At 39.4% G+C, this 24,978-nt stretch overlaps 1 protein-coding gene across 6 annotated transcripts in view; it reads left to right on the plus strand.

Moving 5' to 3' along the window:
- The window catches only part of LOC144722028 (uncharacterized protein HI_0077-like), a 28,473-nt gene extending 5,260 nt beyond the window's left edge, over positions 1–23,213 (plus strand). For 3 of the 6 annotated variants that reach the window (XM_078600096.1, XM_078600097.1, XM_078600095.1), the window contains 12 exons: positions 321–536; positions 5,056–5,144; positions 5,858–5,976; positions 6,658–6,760; positions 7,884–7,981; positions 12,716–12,865; positions 14,125–14,292; positions 14,632–14,701; positions 16,400–16,478; positions 19,685–19,838; positions 20,563–20,667; positions 22,457–23,213. In XM_078600096.1, the coding sequence (XP_078456222.1) occupies positions 5,120–5,144; positions 5,858–5,976; positions 6,658–6,760; positions 7,884–7,981; positions 12,716–12,865; positions 14,125–14,292; positions 14,632–14,701; positions 16,400–16,478; positions 19,685–19,838; positions 20,563–20,667; positions 22,457–22,489 (1,104 nt within the window). In that variant the 5' untranslated portion in view covers positions 321–536; positions 5,056–5,119 and the 3' untranslated portion in view covers positions 22,490–23,213. Of the gene's footprint in view, positions 1–320; positions 3,425–5,055; positions 5,145–5,857; positions 5,977–6,657; positions 6,761–7,883; positions 7,982–12,715; positions 12,866–14,124; positions 14,293–14,631; positions 14,702–16,399; positions 16,479–19,684; positions 19,839–20,562; positions 20,668–22,456 lie in introns of those variants that run through there. The other 3 variants (XM_078600092.1, XM_078600091.1, XM_078600093.1) reach the window with 2 other exon arrangements.
- Positions 23,214–24,978: the final 1,765 nt, after the last annotated feature.

Here is a 24,978-nt window from a genome sequence, read left to right on the forward strand (position 1 = left end):
GTCCACTGCTGGATAAATGCCTTCCCATCCCATATCAGTTGTCGAGGCTGTTTAACCATACTTAACCACGCTGGTCAGGTTGGATTAGTGACATAGGGCAGGCCCAGGAACAGTTCAGATATCACTCGCCACTGATATGGCCGGGAATCGAACTGAAGTCGCCAGTTTTATAATGGAGTGTGACATCCACTGTGCTTCCATTTCACCCCAGATGCCTTTATAATTCTACTCATCAGATGGAGAAATTAAATATTGGATGGAAAATGGTCAAGCAGTCTTCCTAATGGTATATTTTGGTGTGTGCTTGTTGTACTCTCCAGTGTCCAATGGAAATCTCGGGGGTTGAGGTCCCGCTGCAGATTTTGGGTGATGCTGCCACACCTTTGCTGCCATGGCTTGTGAAGGGTTTCTCAGTTGAAAACCCCACCCCAGAGGAAGCCTTCTTCAACAAGCAAATTTCGAACGCACGTTCCGTTGTGGACTGTGCATTTGGGCGTCTCAAAGCTCGTTGGAAAATTCTGTTGAAGAGGATGGAGGTGAATCCTACCTTTGTGCCACACGTTGTTGCCACCTGCTGCCTGCTTCACAACCTGTGCGAGGAGCATCACGAAGTTTTTAGGCAGCAGTGGATGGAAGATGTGGAAGAAGCAGAAGGCGAGCTTCCACAACCAGAGTCTCTGCCAAATAGACCTTCTGCAGATGAGATTACTGACGTGCGTGATGCACTTTGCAGATTCTTGGCAACCAGTCCTGAGTTTACATACAGTCTTCACAGACAATAGCTACATTATGAATCTTGCAGTCTCGCGACTGATTTTACTTGTTTCTTATTTGTGTTGTTTTGAAGGGCATTTCTCAATTTAGCACACTGCTGGATGATGCCTATTGGTGATGAAAGTTATTTCCCAAGGTTATGTGTTACAACGTCGATTAGGATTCATTGACATTGCTAAAAATAACTGCAAGACAGCTGAGTTTTGATAACCATGCTGCCTTTCAAAGGTTGATTCTGTTGGTGGTGTGTAGAACACCAGCCACTTTCATTGTGAGTGGTGTGATTGTGCCGAGTGCAAGGGGCATGCTATATATGGTTCAATCACAAGTCAGGAAATGTGCCCCTTGCCTGCGTACTGAAATGATTAAGATGAAACAAGTGCTTGGTTCAGTTGTTGGTCACCCCTGGTTCAGATGAATAGACAAGGGCGGCAGAGTTTGACAGCATTCCATCCTTAATTTGACCACTGGAATTTAAGATAATTCCCTATTTCAATTGTATGAAGTGCAAGGTGACAATCACTTTGTACAATGTAGGTAGGGTAAAAGTGAGAGTGAATAGTATTCTATTATTGTTGTGATTTATAAATACAGGCTTTTTTATGGATAACATACCAATTTGCAGTTTACAGTTAAAACATTAAAAAAATGTCACCATTTAATTTTAAAGCATGAACATGGTTTAAAAATATATATATTTCTACATATCTGTATTTTATGTTATCAGGAATAAATGCACAGTCTCTTTTACATACTTGGAAAAAAAAATTACAATAAAAGCGAGGAAATCTTTAATAAAACTGACTACAGATTTAGTGTTGCATTTGACACTATACTTTTAAATTGGCATGTGAGCCTTACTGGCAAGGTCTGATCACATCTGCTGCACATGCACACATTCCCACGGGCCTATGCCAGATATATTTTCCATGATTTTCAAGACCAGCAGAGATACCTACTCACTTAATTCCGTTGCACAAATCAAAAAAATGTAAATTTGTATGCAAAAGCTTGATTGCCTTAATTTGTTATCGGCTTAGAATATACAATTTTCCAACAAATATGTTGAGTGTATTTTTTATATGTAGCAGAATAACTTATTTGATTAAAATGTAATGCTATTTCAGATACTTATGGTATAGCAAACGGTGATATAATTTTTTCAGAATTCTTGATTGTTGCAAGGATATTGAAGTAAAGTAAAGTAAAACAATTGATATAGGTAGTGCAGTTGTAAATATTGAGTTTACTGTGTTATTTCAAATAGGTCATGTGAATATTAAGGGAGAACTGTCCATGCATTTTAAACTTTGTAAAGTTATGAAATGTGTTTTTGCAAAGGTACTGTGGATTTTGATTTCTTCATGCCTTAAATCATGCAAGTGTTTTGAAAGATAAACCTTTGCAGTATTTCGTTTTTTTGACTAAATTGTTACATGTAGATTCATTTGAAATTTTAAGTCCTGTATACTGACGAGAGGAATAATGCTGCATCGATTCAGATAGATTCTTAATCTCTTACTAAGTATATAGAAATGTGTGTTTAAAGATTCAATGTTTTAATCGATATTTTTTTTGTTAATGTATCACATGACCCGTCCAGCATTAAGGACAGCTAAATGTACCACAATATAAAGCTTCAATTGATTCTGGAATTTAATCGCAACGATGAATTTGTGACATTTAACACCCCTAACAATGACTGGTTTATTTTTTATTCTACATTACGTCTGTGAATATATGTTTTTGCCATTGTGGTATCAGAATACAATGTCAGGCAGAACATTTACTGTAAAAAAAAATAGAACAAGTCTTTATCGCATGAATAAGTGACTTGTGGAGAATTCATCTTCTTGGTTCTTTCGGTAAAGTCACGTAGAAGGGAAGTAATAAAATAATAAAAATAAAACATAATAAAACAATTATGTTTTATTTTTATTATTTTATTACTTCCCTTCTACGTAGAAGGGAAGTAATAAAATAATAAAAATAAAACATAATAAAACAATTATGTTTTATTTTTATTATTTTATTACTTCCCTTCTACATGACTTTACCGAAAGAACCAAGAAGATGAATTCTCCACAAGTCACTTATTCATGCGATAAAGACTTGTTCTATTTTTTTTTACAGTAAATGTTCTGCCTGACATTGTATTCTGATACCACAATGGCAAAAACATATATTCACAGACGTAATGTAGAATAAAAAATAAACCATAAAACATAATTGTTTTATTATGTTTTCTTTTTATTATTTTATTACTTCCCTTCTACGTGACTTTACCGAAAGAACCAAGAAGATGAATCCCTGCAGTCACGAAAGCTTTAAATCGAAATTGTGGAGAATTGTTGACATGGTCTTGCATTGATCCTTACCAGGCCAACGTGTGCACTTAATCATGTAACCCAAGTGAAAAAAAATCATTGCTACTGTAGTTGTAAAGTTTGTCAACTGATTGGTGCTTTTGATCAACCTGATTGGTGCTTTTTTTCGTGATGGCAGCGACTTAGAAACAGGTGAAGCACATTATACTATGAATCAATGTCGTGTGCATCTGGGCATATTAAGTATTTCATAAAGTTTACAGTTACCTATTCTAATAATGTGTATTGAAAAGTTCATTTTAATAAACACCTTTGTGTACATGTTTCATTCTTAACGTCTGAATTCAGCACTTGCAATAATTTAACATGCATTTAAGTGCACTATCGTACAACATTTCAAAATGTCTATTTAACACGTAGGCTTTCGCGACCAATATCCATAATAGAGGTTTGTTTGGCTTATGATTGTGTAAATATATGTCGTTAAAACCCGCCACCACCCGATAGAGCCAACTTGGAAGGGTTGTCACGTAAACAGAACGTGCCAATTCGTCACTAGTACACTAGTATAGCGCACCGGTGTGTTGGAGAGCCAAGCCACAACATTTACAATCTGAATACGACATTTCGCCAGTGATGAAGCTAGTTGTAATTACTAGCGAAACGTAAATGTTGTGGCTTGGCTCTTCAACGCACCGGTGTGCTATACTAGTGTACTAGTGACGAATTGGCATGTTCTGTTTACGTTACAACCCTTACTAGTTGGCTGTGTCGGGTGGTGGCGGGTTTCAACGACCCAAAAAAACCTCTTTTGGATTTTAAAACGTAATTTTCGTGACTTAAAGCTTTCGTGACTGCAGGAATTCATATTCTGTGTGTCTTTCGGTAAAGTCACGTAGATAGGTTCAAAGAAAATTAAACAAAATAACAAAACTACGACGTTTTGATCGCAACACAAGCGTTCGTCATCAGGAAGAGGGGGTTAGCTTCTAATGATAAACTGTTTATAAAGGTTTGAAATGGGCGTAGCCCAAATGTCAGCAGCCAATGTTAATGTAATTGGTGGGCCTCGACCGCCGACGTTGGTGGGTTTTCCACCAATCATAGGGCTGCCCAGTAAAAAATTGCATGATAATGTAAGATCGTTGAAAGGCCTCCACGAGCGAGGTGGCTTGTGTTAGGGTGAGAAATTTAACCTGTTAATGTAAAATCGGAGAGCCAAAAATAAAAACTAACATCGGGAGGTGGTAGGATGGGAAAATCACAGCCAGTTATGACTTAAACTGGTTAATAACGTCATTCCTATTAGTTGCTCAGTTTGTACCCATCTTCTCGATTGAAATTGTGTCTGTGTCTATATATATGGATGGATTCATGAACGAATCTTTGTTGATAGCCAGTGGGTTTGCAAAGTACCTTCGTCTTAGAGAAATCAATTTCGTGTGAGCCCACCGCATTAAAACAATGATCAGCCACGGCCGAGGTATTGGTCCTACCGTGTTTCAGATCTGCCTCATGCTCACGAACACGGTCCGAGACATGTCGCTTAGTTTCCCCACTGTAACTACTGCCGCAGACACAGCTTAGTTTGTAGACGCCGGTGTATTGCATGTCAGGGATCTTATCCTTCACAAATGGGATCAGATCACGAATTGTATGCACTGTGTTAAATCGAACCCGGATCTTGTGTTTGCTCATGATTTTGGAAATATTTTTGGTGACCCCCGCTATGTATGGCAAGGTGATGGTTTTGATTGGATGTGACATTATACTGCACGCTATTCTGGATTATAATACGAATGTCTGCGTGATATGTGTATACGGTGATGTAAACTGTCAATTTAACTTGTATGTCATTTGTGTAATAATATCTTTTTAGCATTTTATTGTTTTGTACCAAAATAAATGGGCAAGTGTTTCGTTTAACATCTGGAACGTTCTAAATGGATTACAGATTATATTCTGAGGATGGAGAACACATTGTACTGGTCTGCACAGAAGATGGCACATTCTATGCCATGGATTCTGCATGCCCACATGAAGGTACAGTACAGCAATAAAACAGCCCTCATTTTGCGTTATGTTTGAGCACAATTGCTTCAGTGTTTACTCACGTACCAGTGGAGCAATGAAAAACAGAACATTGTATGAACTGGTAGTGTGTGTCCGCGCGCGAGTATAATATAAATATTAATGGGTATTTAGATGGGCATAAAACTATTTCATCTGCATTCATTCAGGGCCATGACTTTACGTAACACGTTCGTGTTTGGCCTTCCGTGGTCTGATGCTTAAGCACACACTGGACTTGTGCAATCCCAGAGGTTTCCAGTTCGATTCGATTTCCCAGCGTGCCAGTTGAAACAATGGACATGGGTTTTATTTTGTGAATCCTCTTCACCTTTGTCCACCCAGCAGTATATTGTAAATTAGTAGACCACAGTCAATTGGCAGGCCACGTGCGGTGGGGTAATGTGTGACTAGTGTGGAACAGGAAGCAAAGGACCCTCTAGAGGAGGTTTTTTTTAACACTCCCTCCAGTGGGTGGCCCTTCTGCCAGCAGTGATGTGAGCAAGCAATTGCAGGGATGCACCGATTTACCATCAGGTAGAATTTGCACGGACTTTACTATCATTTGCATGATACCTTTCATACATTGTACCTGATCCTTGCACAATTCCATGCGTGTATTGTGAGCTGAAGTATCAATTGAAATCAATAGTTACATGACTTCACATTGTATTGATATTCTCTAGGTGGTCCTCTTGAGTTGGGGGATATTGAAGATCTGGGGAGTGGCAAGCTGGCACTTATCTGCCCATGGCACCATTTTGATTTTTGTCTCGATACAGGGGAATCATCTACAGGATTGAAGGTACAATTTCTCTGTGATATTTGTCTTAATAATCCTTTAGCCAAGAAAGTATCACTGTGCATCAATGATGCTTTTTTTTATGAGGGTCCTGGAATGTTTGGTGATTTCATGCGCCTCTTAGTTTGCAACGTGAGTCGACTGGGAGTACTGAATAAACCCCATCCATTATGCAGAGAGTGCACTCAAACTTATGTCGAGATAGATGAGCGGCACACTTTTCTGTGTGGCTATCTACTGGCCACCGTGTTGCTCTGCAAGCTGAGAGGCCCATGGATATGCCTATCAACCCTAGGCTCCAAAGTGTGGAACTTACATCCTTTAAAATATAGACAGCAACACTGATTGGTCACTTTTTTCACGATTGGTAAAAACAAGGGTTATATTAAACAAAGTGCCAATATGTAAAGTATTTGTTTTCTTTATACTGAAATGTATCATTTTAATATAGTATAACCATTAACAACATGCACCAAGTTTAAGAGCTGGGGTAATGGACATTTATGCAGATATAAGATCGTTATTTTAAGCATATATTTATTATTCACAACACAGATGTTTAAGAAAGTCAAATGTTCATTGTTTGTATGACACGTGCGTCAAAAAAGTACTTATACTGTATTAGTTGAAATATTACATTTTACACGGCAACATTAATCCGACGTGTACTATTCTGTTTTTCAGAATCAGGTTTACGAAGTGACTGTTGTTGATGGAAATGTTTACATTAAAACCGAAAACATGTTATCGATTTCTGACACTGGTCAAAGGGAAGATGTATGTAAAGGTATGCACATGCTTGGCATACAAAGCCATATTTAGGTTTAAACCCATTTTAAGAATATGCAATTTAATCTTGTGTTGAGTGTCATTAAACAAATAATAAAATCACTTTCACCGGGAATGCCTCGAGTCTCAAAAGGAGCCTCTATTAGGACATTTTACCAACTCCTTGGTCATGAGTGTTTTGTTTACCCACGCTGAAAATGTAATGTTACTTTTAGAATTGTATCACAATGATAAAATGACAAAATAATGCACAGCCTTGTTGTTAAGCTAGAGGTTCCAGTAAGGAAATGTGCACTGCATATCCATTTTATTGTTTTTATATAAATTGCTGAAAATACACTACACGGTCATATGTTACAATTAGATCCCGTGGTAAAGATGCTCGCAATTTCTGTGACTACAGTCAAACTCTCTGAAGTGAAAAATCCTCATCAAACTATCAATTGTACGTTTGTGACCATCTTGTGGTGGCAATCAGCGTCCATTGTGTACAACATTTGGTTTCTTTGAATTCCTGATGCATGAAAACATTTTACGTAAAGTTAGCTGGTATTCCAACATCCGGCATGCACAAATGGAAACTACAGATGTTACTTTATATTATTGTTGTTTATTTTACTCTGAATACCTTTTACTCTGGAAATATGAGTATGAAGGTATTTACGGTGACTTTCATGTCATTCCTGCTTATGTTATTTACGGGGATGGCATTGCATTTCATTATATTGTATTTGCCATTAATTGAAGAAAGGTACACTGGCGCAGGAGCCAGACGATTGTATAACAAGTTGGAATTGGGAAACCTCTGCACTTGATCTGTCAAATGGTAAATTGTGCCAATCCAGGGCATTCTTTAGTAGTCTAGCTAGTCTGATGGCCCAGTAATTATTTCAAGATGGAATTTACATTTTTTAAATGAAGCCACCCAAGAAGAAACAGTGTTTTATTTAATATTTCCATGATTACTTGTAAAAACTGTAGAATTCTTCAAGCCAGTTTTGAGCTGCAAGCATTGTGGAAATAGTATGGCTGCGCCATGCAAGATGAGACCAGTGGCTGTGGAAATATGAAATGTAATAATTTTGTTGGGCCTTGACCCAGTGTTGTGCATGCCTTTGCAGGTGCGGTGGGATGTGGAGAGGACACGAGCGGGCAGGGTGATGACTCCCTCTGCTACTGGGCTGTCAAAATCCTGTCAACTCCAGATCCAGAGGAAAAGGTTCATGGCCTAAAAAACGACTGCTACCGGTTTTGTAAATGTCTGCCTTCCTCTTAGGGGAATTAATACAATTGGTTTAGCATTAAGAGTTACTGACCGGCATATGGCATTTTTAAAATCATGATTATTAATCCCTCTGTAGTTCTCTAGTGGCAGGTAGCTGAAAGTTGAGACCAGACAGGTGAATTTGGTCTATTTTGACTGGAATATTTATTGCCATATCGTTTGCATGGTGAGGCATTCCCATATATCTCCATTACATCTGTTACAACTACTAGAGGGGAAGCTGCATTCCTGCTATTTTCAAAGCTATGTATCACTCCAGCCTCTTCTACTGCTGCATGCAATTTCCTCTGCACAACTGCGAGTGTCCTTTCAGCAGTTTCTTGACATAAGGGAAGGGAAAAACATTCCTTGGGGCCACGTCTGGAGCGTTGGGAGACCGAGGGAAACCTGGAATGCTAAGTTTCACTCAAGATGTTGTTAGCAGCGATACTCTTGTTTAAATCCTACACTGCTAGACCACGTTGCCAAATAAATGTCATTGCCATTAGTATAATTGATTAACACTTGTCGAATAGCGGATGAGAAAAGCAACCAATTAGCATTGTGGTGTCTACTCATTATGCTTACAGACATTTCTTCTTGATTGATTCCTACCCAGTTCATTGGGTCCTCCTTGGGCAATTGCATGCTTATTCTGAAGCACTGGAGCAATTTGTACACAATGGTGCTGAGAAAATAATTGTTAGAACAGGGTATGGGTTTCAGTGAAAGTTGTGCCAAGTTTTTTAAGAAAACAGTGTTGGCAATTGACTAATACACGATCATTGCAGCCCTTTACTGAGACTAATTCGGAACAATTACTTCAACAGAATTCCACATTTATAAGAGGTATGCATCGCATAGAATAACTAGATCATGTATCTGGAGTGAACTTAATGCAAGCAGGTGCACAAGCAGTGTTTCTTTGCAAAAGCTCAAGTTTGGTAATTTAATTAACATAAAATGAAAATAATCATATGTTACACAGTCGTCTCAATTACTTTTAGAGTTAAAATTTTACTTACACGGCACAACTCCTCTTGCTGTTGTGGAGAATAAGTTTGTTGATCCTGTTATTCATGGGGTTATGCGCAAAATTATTATACTTGAAAAAAAACTCGGATACTAGGATACATTTAAAAAACAACTCGTTCATTGAAACATTACGGCTAATAGGAAGCCGATCCACAATTCAAGACGGGGAGAAAAAACACAGACTTTTGCAGAAAATATAAAGAATAGGGCACAGATAAACAATAGGATATTTTGCAGACCCTCTAGGTCCCATGTATAATCAAAGTCGCAGCAAATAGGGCCGTGAAAAGGATCCAGTATCTTGCAAGTGCTCTACGTTTTGTGGAATTGATTAAATATAAGTAGACATTGCTAGGCTATTGTATTACTGGTCCTTGGGATATGTTTTGGTTTTGTTCCTGAGCTCAAACTGGATGGATTACTAAAATCAATGCCGGCTCTTCTGTTGATATATGAAGAACACAGGTGTAAAAATGAATGGAAAAATCATTGCAATGATGCAATTCGCTGGTGACATAATTCTGACCTCAGCCCCGGGGAACTTGCAGTGCAGTCTACCTTCAATTAACATCATGTATGGTGGACATAATATGAAGATAATTATTATTGTTGTTGATGAAACTAACAATGTACCAATTCCCAAAAGTAACATCTATCTCACAGTATGCTAGATAGAATAGGTGTTTAAAATGTGAAAAGTGTTGATGTCTTGGAGATATATTGCATTTTGGCAAAAGATAATATTTTGAACATCACTCTGAGCATAAAAACCACATGGGTTTAAAAACAATTACTGACACTCAGACTCACTTGTGTTTTCAATTATGCTTGTTTAAAGCTGTGATATGTGAACTATGGCAAATTAGGTCTAATTCTCCTCGAAGGCAATTAATGTCATCATAGATTATTGTTTAACGGACAAAAAGACTGCCACACCACAAGATTGTTTGACACACAATAAACCGAGTATATCGCTTTGGTAGCATACAAGTGGTGATTTTTTACCAAAGACAGATGAGAAATTATGAGTATGTAAATGCTGTGAATGAAAAGAACATTGAAAAACTGAATATATATAATAGTTAATGGTGTTGAAACACAAAGAGAGGCCATTAACATATGATGAAATAAGTTCTGAGTCCATACACTTCAAACACTTTTCATTGGTAAGCACTAAAGGCACATTTGACCCAATTTACGTGTATGTTTTTCGTGATCTGTCTTTTTATCTTTAACTGTGCCGTCACTACCCCATTAATTAATATAATCGAGAGTTGACGACAGTATTTATGAAATATGAATTGAAAATGGATTTTCAATCTCAGCCTCACTATATTTTTTGATTGCTTAAAAAACATACAAAACTCACATTTGTCAATAATACTGCCTTAAAAGGAAATATGTATTGGCAAAATGTCACCAAAGCACGTTGACCTGGACATGAATTCAGTTTTGTAAGAATAAACATTTATTCATTCACGTTTATAAGCTTGTTTTAATATATTGTGGCAGCATTTTAAATCAATTTAACTTTCTCAAACTATCACGAAGAACGTTGGCAGGGAATTTGCAAATTTACTTGTATATCGTTTTTAACTTGGAAAATACCAAAAGGTTAAGCCATAGATGAATTGTTAACATTGGCCATATTCTTCCATCAGCTTGGCTTTGGAAGTCAGGGAAAAAATAATTGTAAGGATTTTCAACTTCTCAAAAATGTGAACTGAAAGCTACCGGGCTTTTTCTCTCTTCCAAGAAAAATATCTTCTAAATGCATGGCAGCAAACGATGAATTTTTGTTTTTATTAAGTTTGAAACTTATTTTCTTTTGGCGGAGCTGAGTTTACTTAACCTGTTGCGAGAGATTTGCAAGTCTGGTGGTCCTGGGAAAGCCGTCAGTGATCCACGACTCAACTTCGCTCATCGCTGTTACTGGATGTTGAGCTAGATCTGCAGCTCAGTGTTGTGGAAAGTGTCGCTGAAATGGTATCGAATATGATTTGGTGGATATATTAGATGTGTACTCTTAGATGATAGAAAGCAGAGTATGGTTTACCTTCTAACGCTGAAAATGGTATATATATAACAATTATAATTAGCAAGCTCTAATTTACCAGCATTCATCCCAAGACGTACATTACTACAACAATTCACCTGCCAGTCGTCTCCTGGCTCCAGATACCTTTGTGAGCTCATACATTGCATTGAACGAAAATCATTCTTAGATAGCAACCTATTTAAACTTGCATTTTACTGGTAGGAACCACCTGGTTCCACCAGCCCACAGGGGATTATTGGGTCCGTCCGTCGTGCATCCAAAAATGGGAGGGGTGGGGCTGGGTGGAGAGGGGAGGGTGGGGAGGGGAGGGTGGGGAGGGGCTGGGTGGGGAGGGTGGGGCTGGGTGGGGAGGGGCTGGTCATCCCGTGGTGCCCTTATAAAACTCAACGTTTAACCTACTCACGCCGGCTTGTATCCGCCCTCACAGTCGGCCATATTTGCGGAATACACCACGCCGCCGTTGACCCTGGCCATTGACCGAGCAACCCAACGTTCCTACCAGCTCCCTCCACAGAAATGTGTTTATGACCGATAGTAATGGTGTATGTGACTTAAACTCCTTTATTCTCAACTGCTAATTTAAAAAATGTACGTGTTTAATTGAGCATCGTATGGACACTAAGAAGTTTCCTCATAGTTTTGAACTCAGTTATTCATTACCTAAATCCATTAGCAAACAATGATAATGTTTTGTTTTATTAAGATGGTATGAAATTTGTACTTCTGGGTATAGTCACAATTCAGGAAATTACCTTGGTAATTTGAGACCAAAAGCTGTAATGTACCTAAAGCGTGTAAGAGCTTAATGAATACAGTCATGCCTTGGTTTTGTCTAGGAAGGGGCTGCCTCGGGTTTCATTCACGGAAAAAAAAGATTGCAGGCCACAAAATAATAATAAAGTAATGTTTTCAGTTACCTTTCTATGGCCACACTTGTTGTTGGGGAATTTCTATGCACATTAATTGATCATTTAAATTGCAGTAAATAATATACAGCTTTTCCTTGCATCCATATGTTTGTTTCTAGTATGACACTGATGAGAATAACCCACAGCAGGCCCCAGCACTCGTGTATGCTATAAAAAAATGTTTTGAAACACAATTTTTTTTATTCATGATGTATCTACTAATTGTTAAATATGAAAAGATACCGTGCGTTTAGATGGTAGAAGAAGAGAAGACTCGATTTTGAGAAAAATTTCGTGAAAAAATCCAAAAAAACTACTTTCAATATGTGCAAACGTAACTTTTGGTTCTCGTATTAAGTCGTTCATAAACCTGACTGTCCCAAAATCCTGCATTAATGACTCATTGCAGATGTGGTCCTGGTTTTTGACTCTTAAGGTGAGGAGTGAAAATAAAGACATCATCGAGACAGCTAGAGGTACTTGGCTTCATGCCAAGTCTCCCAAACTCCAGTCCTCATTGCCACCGCTACTTGGCCCGAAATTAATCTTCACACGTTTACCGAGAAGGAGCGCGAGCACCTGTTGTCCGTTGACAGCAGCTAGACTTGTGAGCGCATGTTTAGCAGTCGATTTTTCGGTGATGACTTTGGTTGCCACCGCTGTGTGTCCGTACCGGGTGTACTGCAGGTGCAGTTAACTTTAGAGGTGCAGCGGAGGTGGGAGGCTGGGGAGCTGGAGGCAGTGGGCTGCTGGATGCCCCCAGATCAGCCACCCCGTGCAGCAGATCTGGCGGTCCTGGAACCCGGACGTATCAAGCGTGGCAAGGGAGGCACTCTGGTATATAGAACAAAATAATCACCGATGAGGACATTGGCTGCAGTTCTGATGCTTGCTTATCATGTGCTTGCCACAAATGTACCACAATACCTTGCTGATCTCGTCAAGAAGCATAAACCATCACGCAAACTCCGGTCATCCTCGCAGCGGCTTTTGGCTGGCCATTGAACAAAGATGGTCACCGCATCGCGCGCTTTCAGATGCGCTTCTGCGGCCGTCTGGAACGCCTCTTCCTTCTGATCATAGGAAGCTAATTTCTTTAGAAATGCTTTTTGTTTAGTTTGTTGTCATTCCCCTGCACCTCCGATTGCCATAATTGGCTACGTACGGTGAAAAAAAAAGTTTTGCATACATATATGATGGAATGTCTCTTTCACAGTGTAGTGGACATTTGGATAAAAATAACATTTAATTGACATTACAAACAAATAGTTGAAATTAAGTTAATTGTGGAGGGCTTGGTTCTTTGGTATATTTCTACTGAACTGCTATGAAGCAAAGCTCTTTTTTATACTTTACTATACAAAGTAATACATCCAGTCAGGATGTCTTGTTATTTGTCATGGAACAGAACCAAATATTCATACAAATGTAATTGCAGACATTAACCTCACGGTAATGTATATAATATACATTTGCTCCCCTTCAACTTGGCCACCTTCATATGTTAATAACGTGTTCCGGTGGCAGGTGGCTGGGTGGCTCGCAGTGCTTCGCTGGCACTGCTGAGATTCTAGGTGTGAATCTGGATGCCCGCCCATGATGTGATGGCATTTTCAAGCGTAGCAAGTTGATGTTCTCAGCCCGGTCACCGTTGACTGCACAAAAAACTGCCAGTAAATTTCATATTGCACTTGATTTTTCTAAATCCTAGATGCAAGAATAACAATTTACACTTTTCCACTTGACAACCTATTGGCAGAGCGTGTGGGAAAGTGCACCCCCTGCTGTATAAAGCATAACAAGTCAACTTGAAGGATATGTTCAGAAGCTCTGAAAGATATATTTAGCTGCCTGTTCTCTGACACAGAAGATGCATTGTCATTCGACATTTCAGATTTGATTATTGCTGATTGCACAGTTGAAAGTAATTTAATAAATGGAGTAATATTTATATATATGTTGAATTTCTCTCGCACCGTACGTAGCCAACCATGCTAATGTGTTCTGATGGAAAGTCAAATGGCTGCTGTATACGGCAATAATGATGTTGAGGATGGTGATCGTGATGCTGACGATTAACATAATTTTGGGTGCAGGGCAGCCGCATTGCTCTCCTGCACTCTCTTGCCAACATTGAGCAGTGGGCCATAGACCTGTCCTGGGACATCATTGCAAGATTCTCAGACGTACGCACCGCTGATGAGACACCTTTGCCTCGTCAGTTCTTCAACGATTTTGTCAAGGTGGCTGGGGACGAGGCCAAAGTAAGGTCACCACATTTAACATACTCTGCTCATAAATTGCACCGTTACATTGGTTTGTAAAATGAAGCCAATTAGATTAATGTTTGGTTTAATAATTACAAACTTCCTCGTTTATATATTTTTAAACACATGACGGATTGTTTTTAAGAATTATTTCTTGGAACCATGTATGAGAAAGTATGTGCCAGTTAATTCTCATTCTTGTAAAATCTGAAATATTGCATTGTCCTTTGCTCCAAAAAAAATGGCACGTGTTCTTTAAAATACGATTGTGTACAACTGTTTATGTCTCAGGAGATAATTATTGTTCGAATGCTCGTTTGTGTCTTCTTTGTTGAGCATTTCAAACTTCTGGAAACCCGAATCAGGGCCCTGGGGAGCCATTTTGGAGCTTTGCCAGTCCACAATGGTAAGTGCGGAAATCCAGTAAACCAACTGTAAATCTGTAAATTTGGCAATATAAAGAATCGTGAGTGCTTATTTTCAGAGGAAATCGAGTGGTGTGCAGAAGTCGTTGGTTGGGAAGGAGTTGCACTCGGCTTAATTTGACAATGCTATGCAAGTGTCACCTTTCACAACTTGCATACCCTGATTTTATGACATTTAGCTGGGTGTCATATTCTTAACTCAGAATAAATATCCAATGCTTTTTTGTACTCATGCATTTATTGTAAACATTTTGGGCCTTTTAAACTGAAACAAAATTACAAGTGCTATGAATGTTGTATTGCGTTGTCTGTTTTCAAATATATTACATTTATAATGAACGCGGTTCTAAAAGTACTTTATAACTACTGTAAAAATAATATCGAGCATTCTATTTTGGTTGGGGTTAAGTGGTTGCTTATTGGTTTGTGCACTAAGCTATGAACCCAGCGACCTGAGTTTGACTCCCAGTCACAGCGAACATAAGTGGAGAGTGATATGTGAATCAGTCCTTGGTCCTCCCTACTTCACCAACCCACACTGACCAATCTTAATTTTGGAGCTTTCGTGACTGCAGGAAGTATTCTTTGGTTCTTTCGGTTAAGTCACGTCTAAAGATAAAATAATAAATTAAATAATAGCATATTACGACGTTTCGATTGCAACACAAGCAATCATCATCAGGCATAACAGAAATAGCAACAAAAATCTAACTAGAAAACTATAGACAGACATACAAGCAGACAGACATCACAAGGACACACAGAGAGAGGACACATATCGGCACAAAGAGAGAGGTCGTTTCTGTGACGGTGCCTTAAATATAGAGAGGGGGGCGGGGGCGGAGAGAGGGAGAGGGCAGAGAAAAAATTAGCATATCAATGAGTGGACGGCAACATGATGCTGCTGCAAGTAAGATGACGACGCGGCACGGCACGCAAGCTTGAAAATCAGGAGAAAGACACACTAAAATTAAATAACCTAGTAAAATATCGAAATGTAATGTAATGTAACACAGAGAGTCGGTCAACACACCAGTTTGGTGAAGTATGGTTAATCAACCCCCCATGACCAGAAGGTGTGGGAAGGCCTACATTCAACAGTGGACAAAGGGCTACACTTTTTTGTTAATCTCATACATGTTATTTTGGGTTCTATATTTTAATGTGTTCATATGGTTTTCTTAAGCTACATTTTTAATATGAACGGAAGTGGGTAGTATATGGATATTTAGTTAAAAGTTCACTCAAGTGCACTGATGGCAGCTTGACAGATTGGATTTCAATGAGGTAGATGTGATGGAGCAACCGTTAATCATCCCGCAGACTTGTGGCGGTACTCCTGCTGTGCTGAATATGAAACAACTGTTGGTGCAGAGCGATTGTAACAGAAAACCTGCTGAGAGAAAAAACAAACGACACAAAGATGGCACAGAAGTTTAGTCTGCTAAGCAAAATAAGTAACACTTGGCTTGTTTAAATAACCTCGTGGCCAGCGTCGTACCGTTGAAATGTTTCTGACGGCACGTGCGCGAGAGCTCAAGTCACTTATTCCCTTGTATTTTTTTTGTCCATCAAACCACAGGGGAAAAAAATGAAATAAAACAGCAAAGGAGGTTGGAGGAGGGCCCCCAGAGGTAGGATGTGTGGAGTTAATAGCACGCGTGTCTTACACACTGCAGGTCTGTGGCAGTCAGCTAGGGAGACATCCCGCGATCTGCGCGCCCGCCTCGCTGTCGTCCACATGGTTCACGAGGCCAGGTCGGTTTTGCGCCATGACAAATTGCGCCATTACTGCTGATTTCCTCCAGCAGGAAGCGTGTTGTCACGCCGCGAGGCCCCTTTTAGCGTGCGAGCAGTCACGTATAAAGGAATCCCTTCATCCGTACGCACCCACAAGTGTTTTCTTTACTCGAACAATGCGTTTGAGAATCACTCGAGAAGGAATAGACACCACATACACAATACCTGATAATATATAAATGTGTTTGATGGTTTCCATATGCTGGGGTGTTACTAATGCGGGCGGTTATAGTTGCACATCCACAATGATATATTTAAACATTTGAGGTAATGTTTAAAATCTCAATTGTAGTTATTGCTGAATATGAAGTTAAAGCGTTTGGCATGATTTATAATTGTATTTGGTGAGATTAAATGTAGTAGCAGTGGTGAATAGCAGAGGTAAATTTCTGAATGTGTTTTATTTTTTGGAGATCCCATCCTCTGTCACTTATCAATACACATGTAGGGTCATTGCAAAACGCTCCTCGAATAAAATTTTATAATTCACTCGCTCATCCCAGCACCAAGCACACAAAGGGACAATTCACAGCTAACCGCCTGAATCTCCGGGTCTCTCGTTCACAAAGGTACACGCACCAATAATTATTAATCATCATCGGGACACATGGTCTGGCATTGCCAATGAGTGACCGCTAATGGTTGATTACCTGATTCGCCCAAGTGGTTGTTCGGTACGCATACCGATACAAATTATTGAGGACAGCCTGACAGAACAAGCCCTGGATGTGTGCATAATTCACAGATAGCATTGCCACCCACGTTAGCATGAGGGGTGAAGAGATGAGGTCATTGGGACCACCTACCACTCATTTGAGTGGGGAGAGCGGGAGGAAGGGTGGAAGGTGATTGGCTGGCAGAGTTGAAAGGGAAATGCAGAACGAAGGTTAAATGAAAATAACGACAGAGGATCAGGGCCCTTGCCAGGCGACTGTCTACACGTGTATTGGTTTGTTCAATAAACACCCAAAAGGAACGACCCCACGTCTGGAATGCCTCTACACATATTATACATATTATAGATGCTTTGTAATGCTCATTATTTATGTTGATGGCATTGTGCCTGTCTGGCTGGAAAACTGATATGCCAAAAAATAATGTGAATTGTTTATTGAAGACAAATACTCTTTCACCATAATGTAAAAAACGTGGTTCAAAATAAATCCAATGACATAATCATGTAATTACATCATTTTTCATTCCATTGAACTTACTTGTCTGTGCACCACATGTCCTTAGAGGTGCAAAAAAACTCACTTGGTTCATTTGCTCAGCCAAACTAAGCAATTCAAGTTATATTTTTTAAATAAATAAATAACATTTTATGTGATATATTGTTAACGCCAAAAATGTAATTATTACATCAATACGTACTTGATGGTTACACCACTTTTCACTTACGGGCTTGTGTGTACAATCTCTCAACAGATTGTTATAATTTCACGGATCACAAAGGTTGTTACACTCTGACATGGTGTATAACAGTCTATACTATGTCGTAATCTATCATGCTTACCTTTGTTAAATGTGTTAAAAGGCAGACTGAAGCTAAAAATACCACTTTTTAAGGATGACATTTTTTTATTTACTGCTTTGTTCCAGTCGGCTTGGCCTTGACTTGTTTTGATATGATGCATTTTTTTAGCTTTTTGGTTTTTTAAACCCTCGCTCAGTGCTGTCGACTGAGCGAGGGTTTGGTGCTTTGCACAAATGTTGTGAAACATATCTATGGGACCTTTTTTTTGCCAGTATCAAAAATAAGTTTTGGAAATAATTTTCAAAGACAATACATATATTATCCGAGCATGTTTTTTTTGCATATTTTGCCACAAGTACATGTGGTTATTGCAGACTCGGTGCATTCATCGTCTGCCCCTTTTTAATAGAGCATTTCCCCGCCTCCCACTCGTCGGTTATCTCCGGTGCTCCATATTCGTCTGACATGCATCCACAATACCTTGCTGATCTCGTCAAGGAGCATAAACCACCATGCGAATGCCAGTCACGCTCGCAGCAGTGGCTCTTGGATAACTATCGAACAAAGATGGTGACTGCATCGCGCGCCATTTCAGATGCTGCTTCTACGGCCGTCTGGAACGCTCCTCCTTCTGATATTAGGAAGCCATTGGAGCTATGCACTTTTAAATATAGATTGAAAACTAATTTATTTAGAACTGCGTTTTGTGTTTAGTTTGTTGTCCTATCCCCGGTGCGAAAGAAGTTCAACATTCATACATGTATAAAAACTCATTAATTTGGCCTTAATATATAGAGGGTTGTAGAACTTGGGTAATTGTTGGTGCTGGCTCACCACCTGTCTGCTGCCTTCCAGCTTGTCTGTGGTTCATTAGCAATTGTCAGATTCAATTTGCATGAACGACTCTATATAAAACTAAAACAAAACATTGTGAACTCATAATTTAAGCTCGCAAAATGCTGGTTCAGTCTGTACGTTTCTCATTTACTTTGAGTTTTATAACATTCTACCACATTTTGTCGTAAATAGTTTTATGTACCAGGAAAGCTGTGTAAGATTATATTTAACGCAACAACTACAACTAAAAATAGCGATTTGGTTCCATACAATAAAATTTCATTTTAAAAGTGAAAGGACACTACAGTATCTCAGATGCCTGCCACCGCTATTATTTGAAAGAAAACTGTTTCTCATCAAAGGAATGCTTTTATGGCGGTTTTCGGTGGAGAATAACAGGCACTCACTTTACATGATACGTATCAGTACCGTTCAAGTTTACAAAATAAAACATGGTTGGCTCACTGGACTTGCAATCCACAGGTCGCCAGTTCGATCTCCCGGCACTGGTCAGGCCGTGTGTAGTTGAGTAATGTGTGGCTGTCGCCCCTCCCCCCCACCATCTCTTCCAGTAAGAGTAGTCAGCATCGGAAGAGTAGATCAAATACTCTCGAAAGCCCCCTCTAATGGAAGCTTTTCCTCCAACAGCGGCATTAGCAAGTAATTGCAGGGCTGCACCTTGGCCGTTACCTATACAATAGACTGACCCCCACTGCAGGAGTTTTGGTCTAATGGTTACCAATGAAATGAAGTGCCACCCCATGACTCATGTTACCACAGAGACACCCACTTGCTTAAGCAGTCAATCGTATCCAATGGAGCCATGCCTTCCACTCTGTGCCTCGTGCAGAGGGCTGGACGTTCACCCACAGACGCGGGCGCGGTTTGCAGCGCAGGGAGACTCGGAGTCGGTGCTCGTTCTGGATACCCTGTACGAGGACGAGGTGACGCATGTCGCCGCTGGCTTGCGGTGGTTCACCTACCTCTGCAAGGCAGCAAGCGAGGTGTGCTGGGCACCTGCACGCACCTCCAATTAATTATCACGGTGGTATATGTACGGTACGAAAGAAGTTCTACGTACATATATATGCAACTTCTATCCGGGCCGCATTTCTAAATTACAGCACGTTGCCCAATAAACTCTTAATTCATTTCAACTAGTGGCGAGCAGTGCATTTTCCACATTTTTAGTGGCTTGGTGGTCCAGATATCAGGGTGTTTTTATTTCATAAGTTTGCACATTCGCTTGATTTCGGCTCCGTCAATAATATTTGTTGAATACACATTTGTGTGCCTTTGCTGTATGCCAAACCCCATATTGGAAAATGTCTTGCCAATGCATTCAGTAAATTAATATCACCCGCATGTTAACTTGGATCTTCATTGTAAAACATTTAAAAAGTCTCTGTGGGACATCATCTGTTTAAATAAACAACACCTCTTTATAACCCGACATTCCATTTGGAAAACTGAGAAATGTATATTCAATTGAAGAATACAAGGTATATGCACCGCTTATCATAACACCATAGTGTAAGGTTCTACACAATGACTTTTTAAAGTCTATAATACTATTCAAACAATAATTAAAAAAAGTGTATTCAAAATACTTAATTTTGATGTTATCAGCATGAATTTAAAATCATTAGTTTCCAATTTCTAATCATGTTTTTTTCCTAAAATTTTCTGATGTGGCTGCCGCTTGTGCCACGCGGACTGCAAATGCAGGGCTGCGTGCCTACATTCCATCAGCTGGTGCGATCGCATTTCCACGGGTACCTCAAGCCTCCGTTTGACACTCAGGGACGGAATACTGCAGGCATGGGCACTGAGGCAAGTGTGAGCATACAATCAAACCGTGCCGGTTAAAGATTGTAACATTGACATCTGATGGTTCGACTTCGTCAGAAATGTCACCGTTGCATCTGCGACCAGTCTGCTAGCGATTAAGAGCTTAGTTCGCGGGAGACGGCTGTAATTTTATGGACACATCGCCCCGTCTTGATGTGCAAACTCCAGCACATTGCGCAACTTCAGTTGGCGGTCGACGTTCGAGGTGGACTGTGACCCTCAAAGGAATGCCGCTGAACCCGTGGTTGCCCCCCCCCCTCCCTATGATCCGTGGATCAAACAAATCACTCGAGACGCCGGCGTATGGCAGCAAGAGCAGTTTACTCGAATGCTGTCGCAATAGGTCACGCGTTTGGTGCAACGGTCCTTCGCTGACTATGCATGATGAACGAAGGAATGAATTGGCATGAATACAGTCTGATAAATGTAGGTAAATTGTCTCGGAATGGTTAATGGTTTCCCACGACAGTTGCACTCGTTTACGCAGTTCATTCTCTGGCTCAGTATCGAGGGATTGCATTCAGAGGAATAATTACATCTTAAGATGTCACGTAATTGATCATGATGATATTCATTGATTTAAAGACAATTCGTACAAATATTATTTTCTAAATGTTGTTTACACGCGAAAACATTGATGCTTTTTTTTATTAATACTGTTTTCACAACAAGCAAATCCAGTTTGTTAGCGCGATATGTTATATGCCCAGCGACCCTTTCACGAATTCCCGGCCACTGAGAACATCAGTGGTGATATTTTAACTGCCCTGCCCCTTCCCTTCAACAACCTGCACTGAGCAGCATGGTGAAGTATGGTCAAACAACCCCCATGACCAGTAACACATGGGGAGGCCTTCATCTAGCAGTGAATTGACAAAGGGCTGTAAATGAGTATTCAAATTTTAAGAGGAAATTGGTAAACAAGCTCTTGACCAACAACTATACTCAATGTATTTATTCGTAAACTAATATGAGAAACTAATATAACTGAGATTATTCATTAAAATATACACAAAGTCCCGTACACATCACAATGTTATTACTTCCTTTGTTTTTGTACGCCCAAGCTTCCAAATCGTTACACAGAGGACGATGAACGATGCCCAAGAGCATCACCATAACAAAATGTGCGAAAGGTTTTGTTTATTGAGGCTGTGGATGCCAAAGCAGCCGTATAGGAGCTGAAGTGCTGTGAAAATTAACCATCTGGAGACAAGTGGTGTTGCCCTGGCTTCTCCCCGTGCTGTGCACATGGTCGTTCGTTGACATCAACTTCCACAGCTATAAATCTAACAACAGAGGGCCTCTGGTGTTGTGAAGGACTTTTGCTGAAGAATACTTGCTCTTTTCGATTTAAAGCTTTCGTGACTGCAGGGATTCATCTTCTTGGTTCTATCGGTAAAGTCACGTCGAAGGGAAGTAACAAAATAATAAAAATAAAACATAATAAAACATAATAAACATAATAAAATAATTATTTTATTATGTTTTATTTGTATTATTGTATTTCTTCCCTTCTACGTGACTTTACCGAAAGAACCAAGAAGATGAATACTTGCTCTGTATACGGTATCATTTTTTAAAAATTATAAACTGATTCGGTTTCTAAAAAACACATTGGTTTTGTAACAATTGGTGTTTATGTAAAACTTTGGACAAGAATTATGTTTATTGATGTGTTTTTATTTGGTATTTCACATTTAGTATATGAGAGACATTGCATACATATATTTATATTGAAGGTCATGTTTTTGTCTGTTTCTTCTTGCAGTGGTATCTCCCTCTGGTGAAACCAGCAAGCTGAGGAGAGCCTCTTCCATATCCATTGTAATTCTGATGCCATCCCAAAATAATATCAATTGCCCAGATGCGAGTGCTTCTCTGACAAAATGCAATCTCATCAACATTTGAATACCATCTGAAAGTAATATATTAAATGAACATCTTGATTTCCCCGTTATATATAGAATGCACAATGTAAACATAAAAAACATTTTATATGAAGAGGCATGAAGGCTGGTGTTTGAGAATCTTTATGCTAAAATGTGTCTATATGTAAAAAGTGCTGGTTTTGGTGTACGCTTATATCAGACTTTTAAATATAAAAGGGATTACAGTATTTGTTTCTTTCTTGTATTTGTATTAAAACAAGAGGCATATAGTTGATATTTACGGTCGCCATTTAACATTAAAACAGTTATGCTTTCTCATTTCTTGTTGACTGGTTGAAAAGTTAAAGCTGAAATAAAAATCTTATGTAATAGGCACAACAAAGATAATTCACGGTTAAAAATACGTGAACTTTTCATGTAAAATGTAAAGGGAAAACACTATTTGATGTGATTGGTCCATATGTTGAACGGTCCTCTCTGCACCATCAATTGTGCTTAATAGCTATATAAATACTTGGAAACGTTTATTTTTGAAGGAATAGGAATACATCAATTTAGTATTTCGTATTTATAGGTTGAAGCTCCCATGTTTTTTTTCCCCTTACATAAATAAACTGCTAGCAGTTTGGCATCGAAGTGCTAAAGGCTTCATTTTGGTTTACGATAGAACTTGCAGAAATCGAACCGGAACACAAGAATTGTATAAACAAGGAACACAGCGTCTTTGTGCTCAAACTGCTTCATTTCAAATGAAACTCTGAATTGATAGTGACCAGAGAGTTGTTAAAGAATGATTTAAAAAAGAATGGTCAGACTTGAGACAGATTTATACCAATAGATATTTTTTATATTTCGTTTTATTTTTGAAGCAGCACGTTCAATGAAAAAAAAATCTATAATATTATGTATTGCCTAGTTTTTACAAACATTGTCAAAATACATACTTTATGTATTGTGTGTGTGCAATACATGTTGATGGTCAAAGCTAGAATACTATAATTAAAATATATTGCCCTGTGTTTAAGAAGAGAAAATTCACGTAAATGTTTTATTCACTGACCATTATTAGTGCTTTCCGTGAAAAGTCAAAAGCTATCCGTGCGAGGGACAGAACTGGAAAATACATCAGAGTTTGCAGTAAACTTGGGTCAATTCTAATTGAAGGAAAATTGCGACCAAAATTATAAAATAAATAGTTGTGCAAGAACAGGTTGAAGTGCTTTTGGATGGAGACTAAACTTAATAATGGACAGCAATATACCAGTGTTACCTAAAGAACATGACTTTGTAACACTGTATATTACCTACTATGACACAGACCATAACAGGGACGTGCGGTCAGGGGAGGCAGAGCCTCACCTGTCATACTCAAATGAAAATAGCTGTTACGAAAAGTACAAAAAAAATATTAAGATTTTTCCGCTGATCTGTGTTATAAATGTCATTTCTGTACGATTCCAATCATTTTTTATAGTAAAAATTGCCAAATTTGCGGAGCTCCGCTGCAAATACAGGAAGAGACGAGAGGTGAGGCAGCGACAAGCTCAGCCTCCCCTCTGATTGCGCAACCCCTCAGTAACTGGATGGAGCGCGGGCAATAAGCGCATGCCTGTTACTATCTCAGTATGTCACCAATGTAATGTTTGTAGACCCCTTCATTACATGTCCTCGCCTTCCATACTGCAGGTAGCTTATTTCACGTATGTGTATAAATATATTTAGGCTCGCTGGTCTTGTCATGAAACTGCAATGAAAAAGCACCAGGGGAGACAGCTATCACATCTGCCTCACTCAGGGGGGGACGTGTCTAACACGCCACCTTCAGTGAGGACACGCCCACTCCGTGAGGCCACGCACCCTCCGTGAGGCCACGCCCCCTCCGTGAGGCCACGCCCCACTCGGTGTATGAATCTGACACTAGCCAGTGCCTCCCCAGCCATTGACCTCACCGCACGTCACTGGACCATAGCCATAGATATTCACAACGACAATTAAACAAAAGCCGAAAAGTGTGCAAACGGGCAGGGAGAGGTGCTGAGTATAAGTGCACTGGGAGACAGAGGGGGACACAAGGTGAGAGACATATTACTTAAGAAGAAGTAAGTGGGCTTGTACAGGACAGGTCGCAGCTAAAGAAGTGAACACAACTTAAGGGTTTGGGACACATTGCTGCAGACGTGACAATATCTGAAATCGCTGCAACCCTCAAAAGCGCCAAGATACCAGTCAGCAACATCAGTAAGAATGAGCGTTTTGAGTTATCTCAATTGAAAAAGAGGGATGATATCGTTATCCTCTCAGCTGACAAGGATAATGCCACGGTCATCATGGACAAAACTACATACAACAACAAAATTCAGGACCTACTTAATGATGGCACCTACACAATAATTTAAAGAGA

Source organism: Lampetra planeri, chromosome 13, assembly GCF_965212315.1.
Source record: "Lampetra planeri chromosome 13, kcLamPlan1.2.h2, whole genome shotgun sequence".
Classification (NCBI taxonomy): domain Eukaryota; kingdom Metazoa; phylum Chordata; class Hyperoartia; order Petromyzontiformes; family Petromyzontidae; genus Lampetra; species Lampetra planeri.